At 45.0% G+C, this 20,135-nt stretch overlaps 1 protein-coding gene across 1 annotated transcript in view; it reads left to right on the top strand.

Annotated features, from left to right (window-relative positions):
• Nucleotides 1-19,123, top strand: part of TENM4 (teneurin transmembrane protein 4) — a 1,632,468-nt gene extending 1,613,345 nt beyond the window's left edge. Inside the window, exon 36 of the mRNA XM_086933907.1 lies at nt 14,904-19,123. Within this exon, the coding sequence (XP_086790033.1) occupies nt 14,904-15,662 (759 nt within the window). The 3' untranslated portion in view covers nt 15,663-19,123. The remainder of the gene's footprint in view (nt 1-14,903) is intronic.
• The last annotated feature ends 1,012 nt before the right edge of the window (nt 19,124-20,135 follow it).

Genomic DNA, 20,135 nt, shown 5'->3' with positions numbered 1-20,135 from the left:
GGACGGCACTCCAAGTTGTTGTTTTCACCAACAGTGGTTTATTGGCAGACCCCCCTGCCCCCCTGACATACGCGTTTCACCGTAAAAAAAAAAATATATATATATATATATGTGTGTATATATTTATTTTAAGTATGTATAATGTGTGTGTGTGTGTGTGTATATATATGTATTTTATGTATGTATAATAGAAGTAGGGAACCGCTAGATAGTTCTCAACAGTAAGGTGCAGAACCGCTCCTTTATATGGAGCACTCTACTACACCGCCGACTCTACATCTGCTAACCTCAAATGTCTATTTTTGTAGCAGAGTTGATTAGCGCAGTGCCATGCAGTGCCATTCACGTGAAGCTTGGAAAACACATGTTGGATTAGGCTATCCGGCCTGTGGAACATCCAACTGAAACTGAACTGATTTTACAATATATTATTTTAATGTGTGTTCCATTGAGGCACAGGTGTGTGGTAGTAAACATCCAACTAAGCCTCACTGAGAGGAATGCAAACTGCTACAAATCAATGGCAAGAGACAATATCTGGAAATAAGCCAATCTCCCAATTACATTTGCAGGAAGATTAGAGTTTCATTGAGAATCTGCCTGACAAAGTAACAAGTCTATCTATGGCATGGCTTTATTCCTTTTTTCTGATAAATTACATTTATATTTTGTTTAGCTAGCCGAACGTGAACTGTCTCGATATACATATGTGAGATATTATTGATTTTTAACTCCGATACACATGGGTCTATGCAGTGTCTGACACAGAAGACAAACACATAACCAATGGCCAGAGATGACTACCGAAAAACAAGCCAGAAGTATTAAAATGGCTAAAATCACCTACCTCTCCACTTAGACATCAAACCTTAACCTAAGAATTCTTGGCCCATGCTCCACAAGTAGCTATACTTATGGTCTGGCCCCATATCTTTTATGGCATCCAATCTCCTGCGCTAGAAGCTGTCCAAGAAAGCTGGTGGTTCGCTCTTCGAGAACAAGGTCATTTTGATTCCTTACCTTGAGCTTAGTGTGATTGTGAAAGACTGCTGCCACTCTCGACTTAACCAAGTCCCTTTCCATGTCATCTATGGAGCGTATCTGCACTCCTTGGCCAAGTGCCATAGTGTTCCTTAGATCCTCAATTATGTATGACCTCTGGCGGCTACTGTATCGAGGGTACATATGGGCACTGAAGATCTTGGAACTGTATATTTACTCCTTGGACAAGTGACTTAATATTCCTTATCTTCTCTGTTACATATGGCCTCTGGAGGTACTGCATCTGGGGTACATATGGGCACTGAAAATCATGGACCTGTATACTTACTCATTGGACAAGTGCCTTGGACTTACTCCTTGGACAGAACTTCTCTATTGTGTATGATGCTTTGGTGGTTCATTGGGGCTTTGAAGGTCATGGAAGAATACCTGCACTCCTCGGCCAAGTGGCTTAGAATTCCTGATCTCCTCTTATGTATGTATGTCATCTGGAGGCTAGTGCATCAGGCTATAAATTAGGGCACTGTAGGTCATGGAACCCTGGACACTTGCTGAAAATTTCTTGTTGTTGTTTTAGGCTGTGATGTGTGACACGTAGGCGTGATTACAGAGATTATCTCCGGGGTGACTAGTCTAGCCTGACTAAGCCAGCATAAGTGAATAGGGCTAATTCCCTGCTGGATTGGTATTGTAGGCCTCCTAGCTGGGAATGTATAGCGGTGTACTGCAATGTACACAGAACTGGAGAGTAAACCTGGCTACAGATTCTGAGCGCCAATGCTTTGGAAAAGTAGGACAAGCCTCTCACTGACACTTCGTACCAGTTGCAAACTCTGGACCAACCCATACAGCCAGCTGCCCACCTAAGCCTCACCCATTAGCAGACATGCGACGCATCTTGGAGGTTACAACAAATGTGGACCTCGAATCATAGGCCCTGGATACAGGCAACGCTGCTTATGCCTTACTATCTCGTCTCTGACCCATAGCCTGAACCTGAGCTCATCTTAGGTACAGTCTTCAAAGAGAAGCCCAATATTCAAATTCTAAGCTTATTATTACCATAGAAGAGCCCGTTGGGCCCCTGTACAGAGACGGGTTGGTTACAGAGACGGGTTGGTTACAGAGACGGGTTGGTTACAGAGACGGGCTGGTTACAGAGACGGGCTGGTTACAGAGACGGGCTGGTTACAGAGACGGGCTGGGTAGAGAGAGACGGGCTGGGTAGAGAGAGACGGGCTGGGTAGAGAGAGAGAGACGAGCTGGGTAGAGAGAGAGAGACGGGCTGCGTAGAGAGAGAGAGACGGGCTGCGTAGAGAGAGAGACGGGCTGGGTAGAGAGAGAGACGGGCTGCGTAGAGAGAGACGGGCTGCGTAGAGAGAGACGGGCTGCGGAAAAGAGACGGGCTGCGGAAAAGGAGACCTGCTGCGTACATGCAGTTGCAACCCTTTGCGGTCTGTATAGACGTGAACGCTGGGTGTGTTTGTCACTTTAATTTGTGAATGCAGTGATGTAAGAGAGCAGAAGTGATTTACTAAAGTGGTCTGATCTCTGATGGATTTGGAGGAGGTGTTGCGGGCCAATCAGCCACAGTCTCGAGGAAACCTGCTTTGAAGCTGCATCGCTGCGGGGGACTTTAGGGATGAATTAAACATCCCTTTGGACTTCCCAGTTGACAACCCTGGCTTGTCGTGATCCTTGTGTTTTGCTGTTATGTGAGGAATGAAAAAGGAAATTTTCTTTGAAGCCTTTTCAGGTCGGTCTTCAGAACGAATGACAGGAGCATGGACTAATTCGCTCAAGAACTGAACGGTGAACACGAGCGATGCTCAAAGCTTTCTCAAGGCGCCGGGCATGCCACCTGTCCTCCAGTGACCACGAGTGATTGGCGCTGATGCCGGCAGAAATATAATTCAATCTCCGCCCCCTCAGTACTGAGAAGACTCATCCCCACCTATGAAAATACGAAGTGGGACTTGGGGGTCCTCCATAACCTAAGCAGTTTGGCAAAACAAGGTGGTCTGCCACAGCTCTTCGGTGGTTGCATGCCTTATTTAAATGTATGACAAAACAACGCAAACTATTGCAACGCATACATTTACAACGCGATCAATACAACACAGCTTCCATTACAACGCATGCCATTACAACACATATTCTGTTACAATGAAAATTACTATTCTAACACCGCCGGGTGCTTACCTCATGGAAGTTGCTGGTCAGTGAGGGATATGCTTTGTAATGGCATGCGTTGTCATGGATCCTGCATTGTATTGACCGCGTTGTGACGACATTGCGTTGTAATGCCTGGGTTGTAATGGATGTTTCCCGCCTTATTTGACAAGTTTATCCAGTTCTGGCTTTCATATCCAGCATGATTTTGAATGCTGGGATACTTAAACCTATGATTAAAGTATTAAAAGGAAATCTGTGCTACCCATAATGAATACTGATGTTCGCTAGAAATCCAGGACTGGCCGAGTGAGCCAGATGACACCAAAGAGCTGCGTAAAATATGAAAATGGGCTTTTTCCGCCGAACGTAGAGTCGACTCTACTGGACACTTGATGCACAAGTATAAAGAAGCTTTTGAGAGAGTTGACCTTAGGGGGACGCACTGGCAGTGTGCTACCTTTTTGTGGCGTACTTTCAGTGCACCTCTAAAGCTCCATGTTTGCCTCTGCACCACATTGGTAATACGGGATGGGAGCAGAGGCAAAGTGATGCCCTCATTTGCTTGGGGCCACACCCCCATGCAACAAGGGAACACCCGCTCACATTAGCGCTGGTGCGACATGTGTGCCAGCACTATCAGTATTACAGACTGGGCAACACAAGCGTCTGTGGCCCCTTCTTTAACCCCTTCGCTGCAGCGGCAATTCCGCCGCAGCGCTAAGGGGGTGGGGGCGCATCGCGGCGCTCCCGTACTCGTGACGGAACCGCTCCGTCACGAGCCTCGGGTGCGCTGTGCTGTTTACGGAGCGGTTCCATCACGGCCCCGCCCAACAGAACGTTCAGCGTAGGCGCGCCGAGCGGGCCGTGACTGAACCGCTCCATCATCAGCACAGCGCGCCCATGGCTGGTGACGGAGGGGTTCCGTCACCAGCAGGGGAGGGGTTAATACCAAAGTGCCCTACGGCTCATAAAGCAGGCGCATATGCCCGTTGTGCTCCTGGTGCACTTTCTATATTATGGCCTCAGGGTTGTCCGGAGATGACAAACTCCAATTGTAAACTACTTCAGAGTATTCTACCGCACGTTTCTTTGAGTGTGTAGGAGAATTAACTTTTTTATTATTATAATCTTGCTCTGAAACCGCCATCTGGATAGATAGTGCCTGGAAAATTGAAGCGGAGGAGATGAAATGTGCTCACCAAAACCAAGTCTAGTAGGCAATAAATGACTAAGAGCTTGGTCAAGTTTTTCAAGCTGAGCAAATTACACTGGATTGCATCACTGTTAGTGGCCACATAAAAAATGTCAAATAACAAGGGCCGGAAGTATTGAATCTGACAAAATATTTGAAATGGTGCTATATTATAATACATTTAGATGTGGAGCCGCTTTCAAATATGCTCTTTAGACCATAAACAAATAGATCATCAGCAAAAGACCCCTGCAAAAATGTTTATATTGATCTACTACACTAACTAGTGAACATCCATCGGAAATCTATCGTGCTTGCTGCAGGTCTCAAATCATTGTATTTATTTATTTTTAAATGGAAGAAGCACGGATCTGGGGATAGAGACAGTAATGTGCTTAGCTTGACAGTTTTGCATCTTGGTCATACAGCTCATGGCACATGTTCCCAACTCCATGCTGTGCAGTTTATTGAAGTTAGAAGGGCACAAGCCCCTACCGTGACCTGTAGAGTGCACAGAAATGCACAGAGCAGGCACAACAACCCACTGAACGATCTTGCTGGCTGTTTTTGTTTTATTAATGCAGTGACCCATAGAGGATTTGAATGTATAGGCATTTATATAGCGCACTACTTACCCGGAGGGTCCCAAGGCGCTTCGACCGATGCGAAACCCTTCCTGGCTTCCCTGAGAGATGGTTCCTTAGTGGGTATCTCCAGGGTGAGACCAGGCATCCCCGGCGGTCTGGTGGGGCCGTTAGTGAGGATGAGGCAAGCTAATGCCAAGAGTTGCCGAGTGTGATCACTGATCAGAGTGGGCACCGAGGCGAGAGAATTATCGAGTCCGCTGACCCTAGTCCAGAAACCTGCCGCGCCGGGAATCGAACCCTGGTCCCGGGCCGTCCTCTGCTCTCGGGTCTGCCGCCTCTAACCAGTGCTCTTTTCACTTGTACGCATCAGCCCACGCAATCACAAAGAGAAAAGTGCAACATTTTCGCATTCTGCGCGCGACAGGACAAAAGGCTCCAATGGGGGTGAGATACCCTGGGGACAGCAGCGCAATAGAGTCGGTTGAAGCCATGCCACGTTGGTAGTGATTCGCCTTTTTCGCCTGCCCGTAGTGTAAGCAGCACCATAGGCGGACATTCCCATCCGCTGTGTCAGTATTCGATAAAAGAAGTAGCTGATAACAAATATTCCAAAAGCTGGAAACCAATCACAATTCGCATTGCGGATATTGACGCGAATGCCAGGGGATACCAAAAAGGCTGCTCTACTTTCAGCGTTAATATCCGTTTTTACGTCTGATTCGGTGGCACAATAGGTGCAATATTATACATCAAAAATGCCACAAATCCTAAAAAATAACAGTAATCTCTTATCTGCTGTTTTTCGTTTATGACACTGATAGGCTGAGGAGAGACTGGAGCAGTACAATTTTAATGCCAGGCCTGTGTTTTTGGCGCCAGTGTATTCTGCAGACCTGTAATTTGTTTTTTTGAAGATTATCTGAAAGCATGCAAATTGCAATGCACAATAATTCATTGTAAAAAGAAAGCAATTTTCCCTGGACTGGCTTTTGTTACCTTTTCTGAAATGTGTCTACATCTGCTACATCTTTATTGTTAGTTGCATTCGCCTGCGCTGGGGTTTGTGTATAGTGGATTATTCAATGCGAATTCAAGAAATACACAGTTCTTTTGTAGCTGCACATTCAGTTGTTCCTTAACTGGTTCTCTTTATTTATGTACTTTTTTCTATTCGAGCTCCTCGCTGCTGAAATTCCAGTAGACAAGCTGGAAAGGCTTTTGATTGGATTCAGTCCAAGTATATATATATATATATATATATGTATATGTATATGTATATGTATATATCTATGTATATGTATATATCTATGTATATGTATATGTATATATCTATGTATATGTATATGTATATATATATATGTGTGTATGTATTTTATTTTTTATTTTTTTTATTTAATCTATAATGAGCTTCATTGGAGCTTATCCTGGTTTATTGCAGCTTGCTCTTCTAACTGCTTGTTCATTTTTGAGGTTTCTGTTGGTATAATATTTAATCAGTGGATTTCCTCTTGTGTTTTTTCTGATAGGCACATGCAGCTCAATGTCAAAAACTCACTTATGACAATTTGAAGATCATTTGTACCTCCTAGGATAGGGCACACCAAGTGACTGCCATATATGAAGCACACTTTCTACCATTCCTATGGCATTGTAGGGCTCCGGGTTGGCTTGGGGAGCCTTTGCAAATGATTCTGACGTTTTCTTTGCATACTGGAGTCAGGGTTCTCGTGAAGGTATGTTTCTGATACTGTCTTCCGGTCCTCATAATGGTACACTAAAGCCTAGACAAGCTATTGATTGGTTTTCGGAGGGTAATCTTGATTGGATGGTGCTAGATGTTGATCTGTTTGGATAATACATTGTCTATGGTTTTCAGAGGGTATTCTTGGTTGGATTGTGCTAGATGTTGATCAGATTGGATAATACATTGTTTATGGTTTTTGGAGGGTATTCTTGGTTGGATGGCGCTAGATGTTGATCAGTTTGGATAATACATTGTTTATGGAGGGTATTCTTGGTAGTATTGTGCTAGATGTTGATCAGATTGGATAATAAATTGTTTATGGTTTTCGGAGGGTATTCTTGGTTGGATTGTGCTAGATGTTGATCAGATTGGATGATACATTTATTATGGTTTTTGGGAGGTATTATTGGTTGGATGGTGCTAGATGTTGATCAGATTGGATAATAAATTGTTTATGATTTTCAAAGGGTATTCTTGGTTGGATTGTGCTAGATGTTGATCAGATTGGATAATAAATTGTTTATGGTTTTCAAAGGGTATTCTTGGTTGGATTGTGCTAGATGTTGATCAGATTGGATAATAAATTGTTTATGGTTTTCAAAGGGTATTCTTGGTTGGATGGTGCTAGATGTTGATCAGATTGGGTGTTAAATTGTTTATGGTTTTCGGAGGGTATTCTTGGTTGGATGGTGCTAGATGTTAAACGGGTTGGGTGTTAAATTGTTTGTTTTCTAAAGGTATTCTTGGTTGGATGCAGCTAGATTTTGAATCTTCTGGGTAGTGTGGTATCTGTATTAATAGTTCATTCATTCTGGAACATTTTCCTAGTCGGGAAGTGCCCTCTATTGAACTGACTGAGTATGAATTTGTTCATGGTTTGTGGACAGTATTCTTGGTTGGATACAGCTGGATGTTGAACAGACTGGTGTTAAATTGTTTATGGTTTTGGAGGGCATTCCTGGTTGAATACAGTTTGATGTTGAATCTTCTGGGTGGTGTAGAATCGGTATCAAATGGTTCATTCTTTCTGGAATGTGTTCTTGGTTGGGAAGTGCCCTATATTGACTTGTTGGAGTATTCATTTGTTCATGGTTTGTGGATGGTATTATTGGTTGGACCATGATAGAAGTTGAATAGACTGAGTGGTGTAGACCGGTTTTTAACTTGTTGATGGCTTTCAGAAGGGATTCTTGGTTGGACTGTTCTGGATGTTGTAAATACGGGGAGGTGTAAACTGGATGTCAAATTGTTCAAGCTTTTCCCTAGGTTTTCCTGGTTGGATTGTGCTTTTTTTCTTACTAGACGTGGCATTGGTGGTGGTGTTAATATTATTGTTATAATCATATTTAAGTGGACGTACACCGGAGCATCTTGGCTCTAGCAAAAAAGCAACCAAAAGACAAACAAATATATTATAATTACTCACCCATTGAGCAGTTTTGCCAAAAGTGTTCCTGCTTTGTCAGCAGAACTACTTTCAGCAGAAAATCCGTGCCCATATACCAATGATCTTTAAATATGGCGGGTGGGGAAGAATTGTCACCGCCTCAGCTGGATGGAAGCCCACTACCAAGCTCCAAGGGAGCCTTCAAAGTTCTCCTACTCCATTTCAGTTCCCACCACCTACCTTTCCTATCTTATCCACAGTATACACCAAAATGTGTCACCCTTCTGCCTGACCTATACTCTGTTGTTACTTTGTACCGCAAGCGACTTTCACAATACTGTGAACACTCCTTGGACTTTAACCCCTTGAACGCTCATGGTGAGCTCAGCTCGTCATGAGCCACGGTGCTCCTGTGCATGACCGTTGGAACGCTCGCACGCTGAGCTAATTTCCCTGCTGTGCGAACGTTCTACACAAACGGGTGTGCGCGTCATAAACACACGAGTACCGTGGCTCATGACGAGCTGAGCTCGTCATAAGGAAGGGGGCGCTGTGCGCGCCCCGCCTCCCCCAGCACAGCGGGGGAATGAGCCCCACATGCAAGGGGTTAAAAAAAATACTAGATCTCAATAATAGTTGCCCTAGAGAATTGTGGAAAAATAGCTTACGATTTGTCAAATGCACAACCCTGTTCTGTGATCGGATGTATAACTTAGAATGTGAGTGGTGGACATGGAGAGCTTGATTTATAGATACTTGTATTTTGCAAAGGCAACGTACGACTATACGATCCTATTTGGATCCTCCATGAAAAGTTAGCCATTTTTACAGGTCTATTGCAGCCTACCACTAACTGATGTCACCTTACTGATAGAAATTCCAGAATACAAAACCTGGACATGTTTGCATCATGGCACCGCTGTCATCCGTATTACAACATGAGTTGAAAATTCTAGACACCCACTCCGTTATAAGCATTAGTAGTGATATCATTCAAAACCTTCTTTTAAGATACTCAAAAAATGTATTATTCTAATTGTTAGTATTAAAAAAGATTTCTAAAATTAGTAGCAGGATGCCCATTCAGTAACGGCAGCCAAAGGCCACACTATCCTGACAAAGCATTGTATAATTTGAATTTTCTTTTTCAAAGGAACCAAGTCTGTAAAGCACCCTGTAGCAGTTCTTTCCCAAGTGCCTGTTGGCCGAAACACTCATGTACGCAACACGTCATCCCCCTCCCCCACTGATCTATAGGAGCATACCTGACCCCCATGGGCATTCTCAAACATAACCAGCGTGACAGCTCTCCTCGCACAGATACACAATGTGAGTGTAAGGTCAGTTGAACCACTCAGTCGATTAATGTCCAGTATTCAATTAGAAACGTCCATGGGAGCGTGCATAATCGCGAGAGCTGGAGGATGTCAGTCCAGACGCGCCATTTCTGAGGCCTCCCATGAACGGAGCCTTGAGTGATCCGTCGATACGTAACCTGTGATCGTTGGTCCAGAAGCAAGCGGACAACAGGACCCGATCGAACCCGTCAATAGCGCATTGCTGCTGGTCTGCTGGAGATGAAGTGAGGACAGCAGGTGGGGGTTCCCTGGGGGGCCTCCATCGATATCAGGTTGATTGAGCTCAGATCTGCTGCTCATGTTGCTTTAAACGAGAAATGAGGATGTTTTCTTTTAATGCACTTTAAGGCTTTTTTTCACCATAGAAAGGTTCAAGGTGGCCTTGGTATATGTCTGCTGGGTTTGCCCCACAGGACTCCAGGTAGGGTCCGTGGGCCAGACCTCAGTAGTTTAGGGGACCTGAGACCCATGTAGGCCTGAAGAAGCCCACAAGCTATTGTTATGAGCACAGAAATAATTCTCCTGGGTACTGTAACAGATCCTGAATCACAGGTTGTAGCCTCTTATTGAATCTGTAAAAATATATTTTGAAATAATTGCTATAAAAATAAAAAATGTGTCCTTCATTTTTTTAAAGGAATTTTTTTGGAGTGGCCAAAGTTGAAAACCCCAAAGACCTCCTGGAGAGAATAAGGCATGAGTGTTATACTTGCCCGCCTCATGCAGTATATTAGAGTATTATTCACGGCAGCTCTCAGTTGAGCATGCTTGTTGAATTCTGTTTCCGTGTACCCCCTTTTTGGATAACCTTATTTGCATACATTGTTGTATTCCGCAACAGTGGCGTCACTAGGGTTGGTGTCACCCAGTGCGGGTAACTCATGGTGTCACCCCCTCACGACTTACCCCTTGTCACTTCCTTTCTCTGCACACCCATCTTCCCATATTACCCGTACCCCATTCCCAGTTCCCATTGCCAGACTCTGAGCAGTCCCTGTGTGCCCCTCCTCTTACCTCCAGCCCCCACACCCCTCCAGCAGTCCCAGTTTGTCCTCTGCACTTACAGTTTGTCCTCTGTTTCAGCCCACAAGTCCTCTTTCAGCAGTCCCACTATCGCCTTCTGCCCACCCCCTCTCAGCAGTCTCGTTTCCCCCATCTATGCACCCTACCCATCATGATCTCTGCAGTGCAATATGAAGCGCGCCACCCTGTGCCCAACGCACTCCGTCTCCACTCTGTGGTCTGTATGTGCGCCCTTCTGCTCCACAGAACTCCCCCCCTGAATACACCTAAATTAAAAGAAATCCCACCTTGGAAGTAAAATTAACCCCAAAATAAAGGTACATTTCGGTTTCGGAGTTGCTGTACTTTGGCCCCTGCAAACTTGTTATACTGATTATAAACGTTAATAATCAAAGATCATTTGTAGAAGTGCTTAGATTGTCACACCATTAAGCGAAGTTCTACCATAAGAAAACACAAAATAGCAATTTGTCCCTTTTAAATGATGTCCTGCAGGCTGGGGTTCCCTATTAGAGTACTCGCCGCACAGATAGCATGGTGGGTTGTGCGCTTGCTGCACAGATCTGTCTGCCTCCCATGGCACCGACTGAGCCGGCCACCCTCCCAGTGCTTGAATAACTAACAACATTCAGTTACGTATTAACAACGCGCACTCGTGAATTTCGTGCGGGCAATTGTGCATGTGGTGTCACTGCATAAAATACCCCTATTTTTATTATGACACCGATCAGACTTGAGTTATTTGGGCGGTATATTTTGCTGCAAAGTAAGACTAGCTCAACGGTGTGGTGTCTGGGGCAGGGAGGGGCGTGCAGTTAAAACCAAATTAAAGGGAACATGTACTTGACAGTTCTCAGCAGGCTGTAAAGTAGGGGGGGGGGCGCACATTTAATTTACATATATTCAGAATCGCACACATATTACTTCGGACAATGCACGATTATGTGGGACACCAGTGTGCACTAGGCAGAATGATCCCTGGTTTTTAAAAAAATCTGTTCAAAGTTTGGGGCCCCAATTGCTACCTGATTCCCCGGTTTCCTCTCAGGGGCCCTGGCAAACGACCTAAACAAGAAGACCCTCAAGCTTGGTGGGGGGCGGGGGCAATCGAGGGGGGGGGGGGGCAGTAAGTTGAGGTATAAAGGGGGCGAGACACTAAACACACATATTATTGCATGTGGAAGCTGCGGGGGTGGTCGGTCCACTGCATGGTCAGTAAGTCTGATTACCAGGCACACCTCTGTAGTCTGTACGCAGCTCGTTTGAAAGCAGCGACCGCGTGCCTGAGCTGACCGGCGTCTGGAACTAAGGGGTTTAAACCCAGAGTGATATGTTTCTTTACTGGCCCAACTCGCGTGTCGTCATTGCCAATCTATAAAGGACACACCACAAACAGACATATGTATTTTAAGCGCAAGGTGCTAGGATCGCCTATTACGATTGTACTCCTTTTATCAGCACCTGCAAAAGATATGCTGAGCCACAATTGAAAGAACACACACTACTCTGCAGAGGTTGCACACCAATCAACGCAGCATTTGCCCAACCCGCAGAGATATCTTACAAATCATCCACGCACCGGAAGTATGCCTCACATTTTATAATAAAACGGCTCCTGGAGGAAAAGGATAGCCTGCAATCAGTGACCGAAAGGAAGTATTATTTATATCCCGCAGACAATACAATACGTTTTAGAGCATTATAGAGAGTGCAAAATGCGTGCACTGTATCACAAAGGTCAATGTTATGGTTAAAAGACTCTTTTAATGTTATGGCATCTCTCGCCCCGATTATATTGGGGAAAACACTTAACTGTCACTCGTAAAATCCATGTAGGCCATCACCAATCCCTGTGCACCTAACCCAGGTCCACTAAGACACAAAGAATATCTTACAGAGAGTCTACGAGGAGACACTAAAGCCCTAGCGTCCAGAGGCGTTTAAGCCAGCAGTAGCCGCTGTGTGGCAGAAGAGTGTCTTCTTGTAGTTGTACCTTCTTTTGCCTGAGGGGGGGGGGGGGGGGGGGGGGGGGTCGTGGGGGGGGGGGGTGGAAGGAAGGAAGGACTGGTTGTTCTAGGAGAACACCCTTTCTATGTATATAACTGCTTTTATACAAATATGACTTAAATAACAGAAATGTTTTCAGCCAGAACAAACATTTGAAAATATGCCGCTGGATTTATTCATGGTCTTGGTCTTCACACACAAACTAACCAAGATAAGTAACCCCCACGCCTCACCTCTTCGACCACCCTAGTCCTGGTCAAATGCTGCATGCATGATGCATGCTAAGCGGGCATGTGTGTATATAGCGCGTACTCTCCACGGCGCCGAGGCGCTTAGCGAGAGGTTGCTTGTACTGTTATCTGAGGAAGGGGCTTCTCATGCACGAGGGAGCCCAGGTGCACTTTTCACACCTGTGCATTGCTTGCTTTGGTGCAGTGACGGGCGGCTTCGGCTGCACACAGTCTGGGCCTCTGCACATGAGAGGAGTCGCGCTCCGCACTGCCCCCACTCCACCCCGAGGCGCTTCCTTACCTGCTGCTGGTGATGATGGACCGCCTAGACAAAGAAACGGCAGTGGCAGTGCGGGCTGATTAAAACGGCGGGTCTGGGAGCAGGCACGTCACGTGAGTGACGTTTTGAACGTCATCAACGTCCGGACGCTGACGTCGTATTATAGCAAAAATTTAATTGGACAATAATTGCAGCAGAGACATAGAATTGACGGTGTCACCCCACAGGCTGGTGTCACCCGGTGCGGTCCACACCCCCCGCGCCCCCCTAGTGACGCCACTGTTCCGCAATGTGCCAGAATGTCATTTTTCTCAGATATATCTACATGGGAAAGGGGTATCTGGCTCCAAATGTGCAGTTGCCATTCATTCTAAAACGGCTATGCGGTTTTGGAGAAGGTTATCTGATTAACCAAGGGGTACCTTTAAGCAGAGCCCTTACAAGTCGATAATTATACCCCGCATCGCCCCCCCCCAACCCCCCCCTGTTTACTCATGCTCATGAACACTGGTGGCCTACCCATCCATGATGGTAGACCCACTTTTGCGTAATGGGAACGAAGCCTTAACGATCATCGGTTGCCGCCGGCCGGCAAACCGCGGCAAATGCTGCGCTATATAATGGCAGTATAGGGCGTGTGTAGGTACGATGCTCTATAATGCCAATATAGGATAATCTTAACTAAGAGTCATTCTTGGCCTCCTGGATAAGGTCTCGAACTCTCAGTTGGAAGTGTTGGCGTTCACTCCCCTGTGTCACACTGGTTTTGTGTGTGCTTAAAGCATTGGATTGTCCTAAAAGGCGCTGTAGATCAGTGGTCGTTGTGCTTTACCTAACTTGCAACGCTGCCGGCTCTCCATTGTGCCTGTACAAATGATAAAACACAGTGTTCAATATGCTCAAGCACTTACTTACATGTATCTTGCACCGCACACCTTGTGTATGTGTGGGGGTAGGGCTGACCCATGGGTATGGCTAGTGCATGTCTCTTCAACCCATCACAAAGGAATAAAAACATGCATGTGCATACCTCAGGCCTACCTGCCTCTGTGCCTGGTTACTCCAAGTGCAGGAGAAGTCGCAAGGCAGTCTGGGATCGTTTTGTATAGCTTGAGGTTCATGAGTATTTGAGTTACAAGTAACATTTTCGCCCACCTGCGAAGAGTAGAACTAGAGGAATCGAGGGCCCGTCATCTGAGATGTCTCTACCACCCCTATGCTTGCCCACGCTCCAGCATCACGCATGTCCTCTCTGTGAATCTATTTGAAACAAGTATGCTATTTTATCATTTAAGTTCAAAACCTCTCCACTCTAACCGCTCACACTACACCCCTAGTAGAAGAATTTAGTCTTAATTTTAAAGCCTTTTTTGCACAAGAATCCTTCATTTTAGATGTATAAACTGCACCTTCATGCATCTCCTCCGGAAATAAAGATTTAAAAAAATTGTCAGATGAATGCTTTTGCTGATTATAAAAGTTAAAATGTGATGAAGCTTTGTTTCCGTTTTGACAAATCCCATACACTGAGTGGCCCGAGACTGCTAAAATTGTCAGAAGGCAAGTAAACATTTGATGGCAACTGAGTCACTTCAATAGGAGCCTCAGGAGTTTTTTTAATCATGGGCAGGTAGTAGATTGTTTTGATGCGCTGTTAATACATATGATCGATTGGGCAGAGAAGCATAATTCCCCAATTACTATAATAGAAAACCAAATATAACACATGTTTATGCCAATGAAGTTATTTTATATTTGCACAGTTTAGGCCAGCCTACGTGATCCATATTAAAGAAAGTTTGCAAGCGTTTCCTTTAAACTTTGTGATTATTGTATGGGGCACTGTGATTTTTTTTAAAAATAGTTTTGTTTCAAAATTACCATTTTTAATCTATTGTTCTTGTTTTGTGTTTACTAGGCCATCCTGGGAGTGCAGTGTGAAGTTCAGAAGCAGCTCAAGGCTTTTGTCACGCTTGAGCGGTTTGACCAGATGTACAGTTCCAGCATCGCTGGCTGCCAGCAGGACAACCGCAACTTCAAGTTTGCAGCTGGAGGCTCTGTCTTTGGCAAGGGGGTGAAATTTGCTTTGAAAGATGGCCGAGTAACCACTGACATCATCAGTATGGCCAACGAGGATGGAAGGCGGATTGCCGCCATTTTGAATAACGCCAACTACCTGGAGAACCTCCATTTCACCATTGAGGGCATAGACACGCACTACTTTGTGAAACAAGGGCCCTCTGATGGCGACTTGTCGATCCTGGGACTCAGCGGGGGTAGACGGACCCTCGAGAATGGAGTGAATGTCACTGTATCCCAGATTAACACGGTTGTTGGTGGAAGGACTAGACGCTACACAGATATCCACCTCCAGCACGGCGCTCTTTGTCTGAACACGCGCTATGGGACCACCTTGGACGAAGAGAAGGTGCGCGTCCTGGAGCTGTCCAGGCAGCGTGCCATAACGCAGGCCTGGTCAAGGGAGCAGCAGAGACTGCGGGATGGGGAGGAGGGTCTCCGCTCATGGACAGAAGGGGAGAAGCAGCAGTTGCTAAACACAGGACGCGTTCAGGGCTACGATGGCTACTTTGTCATTTCAGTAGAGCTGTACCCAGAACTGTCGGACAGCGCCAACAACATCCACTTTATGAGACAGAGCGAAATGGGCAAAAGGTGACATATAGGTACCTTGTATTGACTTCTTGCCAAAGACCGCTACTTTTGTGGCCACTTACCTGACTGTGTTGTACTCAATCCTTTTTTTTTTTTTTTTTTATGGACAAGGCGAACAAAAGAGAAAGAAGATATCTGGTTGCACTGTAATTCATGCAACATCTTTTTTTTCTCCTCTTAATATTTTGGCCTTCACACGTTTGGCAATGAACAGAAGGTGTTTTTGCTGTAGTGTGATCACAGTGAAACTTAACTGTTTCTTGTACTTTTTTCCCTTGTGAGGAATTTAAGTAAGGAGTGTCAACGTATGTTAACAGGTACTCAGTGTGAAGTGCGAAAACATGGATGTCTGTGCTATCTTGTCTCATCATTTCCCTTCCTGACTTGGGGCAGGGAGGATACTATGCTCCAATGTGAAAAAAGAAGAAATTCTACCCATAAACGCTCTGATGTGAGGACTGAAATCATCCTAGATTTATTCACAGCCATTCATATCATACATCTTAACGTGTTGTCATTTTTTTCTTGACATCGCACTGCAAAATACATGACACAAAAATAAAAATGTCGAACTGACTTGCCCCAAACTCAATACCCACATCAGGTTTCGACTGCAAATGAAAGTATTTTACAGGTGTATATGGGGCGTAGGTCTATGCGCCATCTTTTAGTGCTTCGGTGAGCACATGTGCCCTCTGGAACCCAACTTCCAATTCCTCACATTGACAGACTGAATTGTGTGCCTCAAGAGAACTATATCACTTTTCTAATTTTATTTGGGACATCAATTTTTTTTTTCCCTTGGCTCTTTCTGCACAGAAGGAAAAGACACCGCAAATTGAGCTGCGCTAATTGCATTAAGTAAATGCTGCCTCCTTCTGTTCTAAGTCCTGACCTGGAAATAATTGTTGGTATTTTCTCTGTATTGTATGTTTTTCTGAACAATGTTTTTTTATTTCTTTATGATTTATATGTGGGTAAGACTACGGCTCCATATGGAACATAGGTCTCTCCTCTTCCAACAGGAGACCTGGTAATGCACACAGTAAATGTAATTCTTTTCATAGCTGCTGCTCTCAGCATTTTTAACTGTAGCAAGCATACCACATCGGTGTAAAATTGTAGCAGGCATCCCGCCAACCTCATTGTAAACTGTAGCAGGCACCCTCCCATTTCTCTGTAACCTGTCGCAGGCACCCCACCTCAGTGTAAACTATAACAGGCACCCCTCCAGTGTCAGTGTGAACTGCAGCAGGCATCCCTCCGACCCATATGTAAACTATAACGGCCGCCACTCCACCTTGTTGTAAACTATAACAGGCATCCCTCCTTTGTCATTGAAAATTATAACAGGTTTCCCTCCATTTTGGTGTAAACTGTAGGAGGCAACCCTCCCCACCTCACTGTTACCTGTCATAGGCATCCTTCCCTTTTCAGTGTAAACTAAACAGACATCTTTCTACTTCAGTGTAAACTTTAATAGGCATCCCTTCCACCTCCGTGTAACCTGTCATAGGCGTCCTTCTCTTTTCAGTGTAAACTGTAACAGGCATTCCTTGCTCTTCACTCGAAACTGTGGAATGTAGCTGCGCCATGTCAATCTAAACTGTTGAGGCATCTGGCCCACCTCTGGATAAATTGTAGCAGGCATCCCTCTCGCCTCATTGTAAACTGCACCAGGTCTCCCGCACAATTTCACATAAACTGTAGCAGGCACCTGTAACAACCTGTAACAACTCCTAAACTGTTGAAACATCCTGCGTACCTTATGTTATGTTGTAACAGTCATTACTTCCACCTCTTTGTAAACTGTAAAAGACTTCTCTCACACATCAGTGTGAACTTCAACAAACTTGTGCATCTGTGTAAAATGTGACAGATATCACTTAGAGTGCAGTATAAAATGTAGCATACCTCATTCATATCTAGGAGTACATTGTAAAAAAAACATCCCTCGCCACCCACTGCAAACTGCAAAGCATCTATGGTACCTCAGTGTAAACTGTGACCAGCATTTTTCACACCTTATTCCTTCCAGCTCATTCTAAACTCAAAAAGCATCCGCCACGCGTCAGTGGAAAGTAGAAATGTCACCACTTAGTGAATACTGTAAAAAACATCTTTCACCCAGTACAAGCTTTAAAGGGAAACTACATACCTGAACGAAAACTGTGACCTACATCTATCAAACCTCAGTGTAAACCTATACTGCATCCCTCACACTTCAGTGGTATTGGTAAAGGCACCTCTTGCAGCTCAACACATCCGTCACACCACGCGGTGAACTGTAATACCCACCCCTCCGTATGTTGCAGTGTAAACTACAAACGTATTCTTCGTAACTCTGTGTAAATAATAAATGCATCCCTCACCCTTCAGTGCATACTGTACAGTTATCCTCCACATATTAGCGTAAACTATATCCGACATCAGAAATCCTAACTGTAAACTGTTATAGTATCACTCATACCTCCATGTTCAGTCTAAAATTCACTCCTCGCACATTCATAGGCACTCTTCAAAGCATGCAGGTCAGCCTGCAACCACGTGGGCAGTTTAAGTGCAATGCCACACTTGCGAAAGTTGCAGACCGTACAAATACTAGATAATATCCCATTGTGTAGCGGTACAGGCATCCCACCCCCCAACACACACACACACACACACCTGTTAGTATGCAGATAGTCTCATCTGGTGAGGACTGGTACTGATACATACCAGCATCATACATGCTCTAGCATGTAGCACCTATTAGCACTAGGCTGCTGACAGGTTTTGGTGCCAAGATTTAACAGGGTGACTTGATGAGGGATTCATATATTTCCCACCCGAACTGAAAAAAATCCATCTTCACATTTAGAACCTTCGCATAAAATAACATATATCCATTACACTTGCTTCCATTATTCATCCATAGTCCACCAAATCCCCTATCTCACATTCACCTGTTACAAGTAAGTCACTCTCGTAGCACATGCCGCCCAAGAGAGATGATCTTGAAAAATGATGCCCGTCACTGGTAAAGAGTCGGAGACGCGCCAGACACAGTGGGCACTGCGATGCTCAGGCAATTGCTTAGAACTATGTTGGACTACCTTGTAGCTGCAGTTGCAGTTAGTATCCACCCCTGTAATGGGTGCCTAATCTTCCCATTTCAATTATTTTATAGGAATATTCAGATCAGTTCACAGCTTTTATAGAGTGCACCGCAAGAGAGGCCTCCCGGCGCTAGCGGCGAGTTCAAAGCATGAAAAGCCTAAAAAGAGACCAGGACCAATTAGCCTACTAGGCAGGAGTCAAGAAGCAGGGTCCAAGTTACCTTTTGATTCATCAAAATTCTAGGCTGGCTTTGAGCGATTCCATCGGCAACAGAGCCCTTCTCTGACAGTGGACATGAGACCGCTGAGACGGGGGCCTGTCCATATCCATAATCATGCTCGATTAAAATGATGTGCTGTCACATAGTACCGCATAACCTCTTCCATGCTCATGACGGCTCCCGGCCGTCATGAGTCTCAGTGGGCGTGTGCTCATGACCGCCGGGAGACGTCACGCCCGCGATCGGAATGCCCAGCATTGCGGCGGAATTTGCGCCGCATTGAAGAGGTTAATCGATATATTTAAATTTCTGGCTGTAAGAAGTCTTTTTTTGACTTGTACAAAAGGAGTCTCTGAAATTGACATAAAAAAGAGTAAGCGATTACCAATGTGCCTTTTTGGAGACCAGTTAAATGGCGGACTGTTCTTCAGCCCCCTACAGTCATTAGCGCCATCAAAGGTACTAACCGACATACCAAGTGGCTCGCTCTTTCATTGAAGTATTATGAACTTTGTTCAGCATGCTGTGCCTGGAACAACATTTATCCTGCAACTCTATTTTAACACTCCATATTAGTTAGCATCTTTGTTGTCTACCACTCTGCTTTTTGTAGGTGCCCTATTGGGTGTTGAAAAAATCTTCCACAGTTTAGGTGAACGTGTCTGGGAGTTAGGGAAGGGCCAAATTTCAAGATGGAAGTAATGATGAAAGGTTGTTAGAACACTTGACATGCTTTCACGAGGAAGCTAACATGCTCGCTGCAAGAAGGGCGGGTTTCGCCTACTTACTCAAAGATCTCAGAAATCCATTAGATGATGCGTTTCCATGATGGCCTTTGCCAAGGTCTACATTATTAGCGCCATCAAAATAAGTGCCCTGGTTTTGGAACTGTGTGGGCAGCGTAGAAATGTTCACAAAGGGGAACTTAACACCGGTAATTTCAGAACTAATGCTGATTCCAATAAGAGCTCCGTATGCGAGCTGTGATTTAGCCACAGATCAGTAGACCGGGTCGAGCTGGGAGATTAGAAGCTTGTACCTGATATGTTGAGGCAATTTAGCGCGGATGTAGCAGAATGCAATGCTTTTCTGGCTGTGAAGCTAAGGCTGGGAATAACTAAAAAGTAAACATTGGCAAAGCCAATAGGTCTCAGGTTG

The sequence above is a fragment of the Lissotriton vulgaris genome, chromosome 8 (genome assembly GCF_964263255.1).
Source record: "Lissotriton vulgaris chromosome 8, aLisVul1.2, whole genome shotgun sequence".
In the NCBI taxonomy this organism is placed as follows: Eukaryota; Metazoa; Chordata; class Amphibia; order Caudata; family Salamandridae; genus Lissotriton; species Lissotriton vulgaris.
This window is presented reverse-complemented; position numbering and strand designations above follow the sequence as displayed.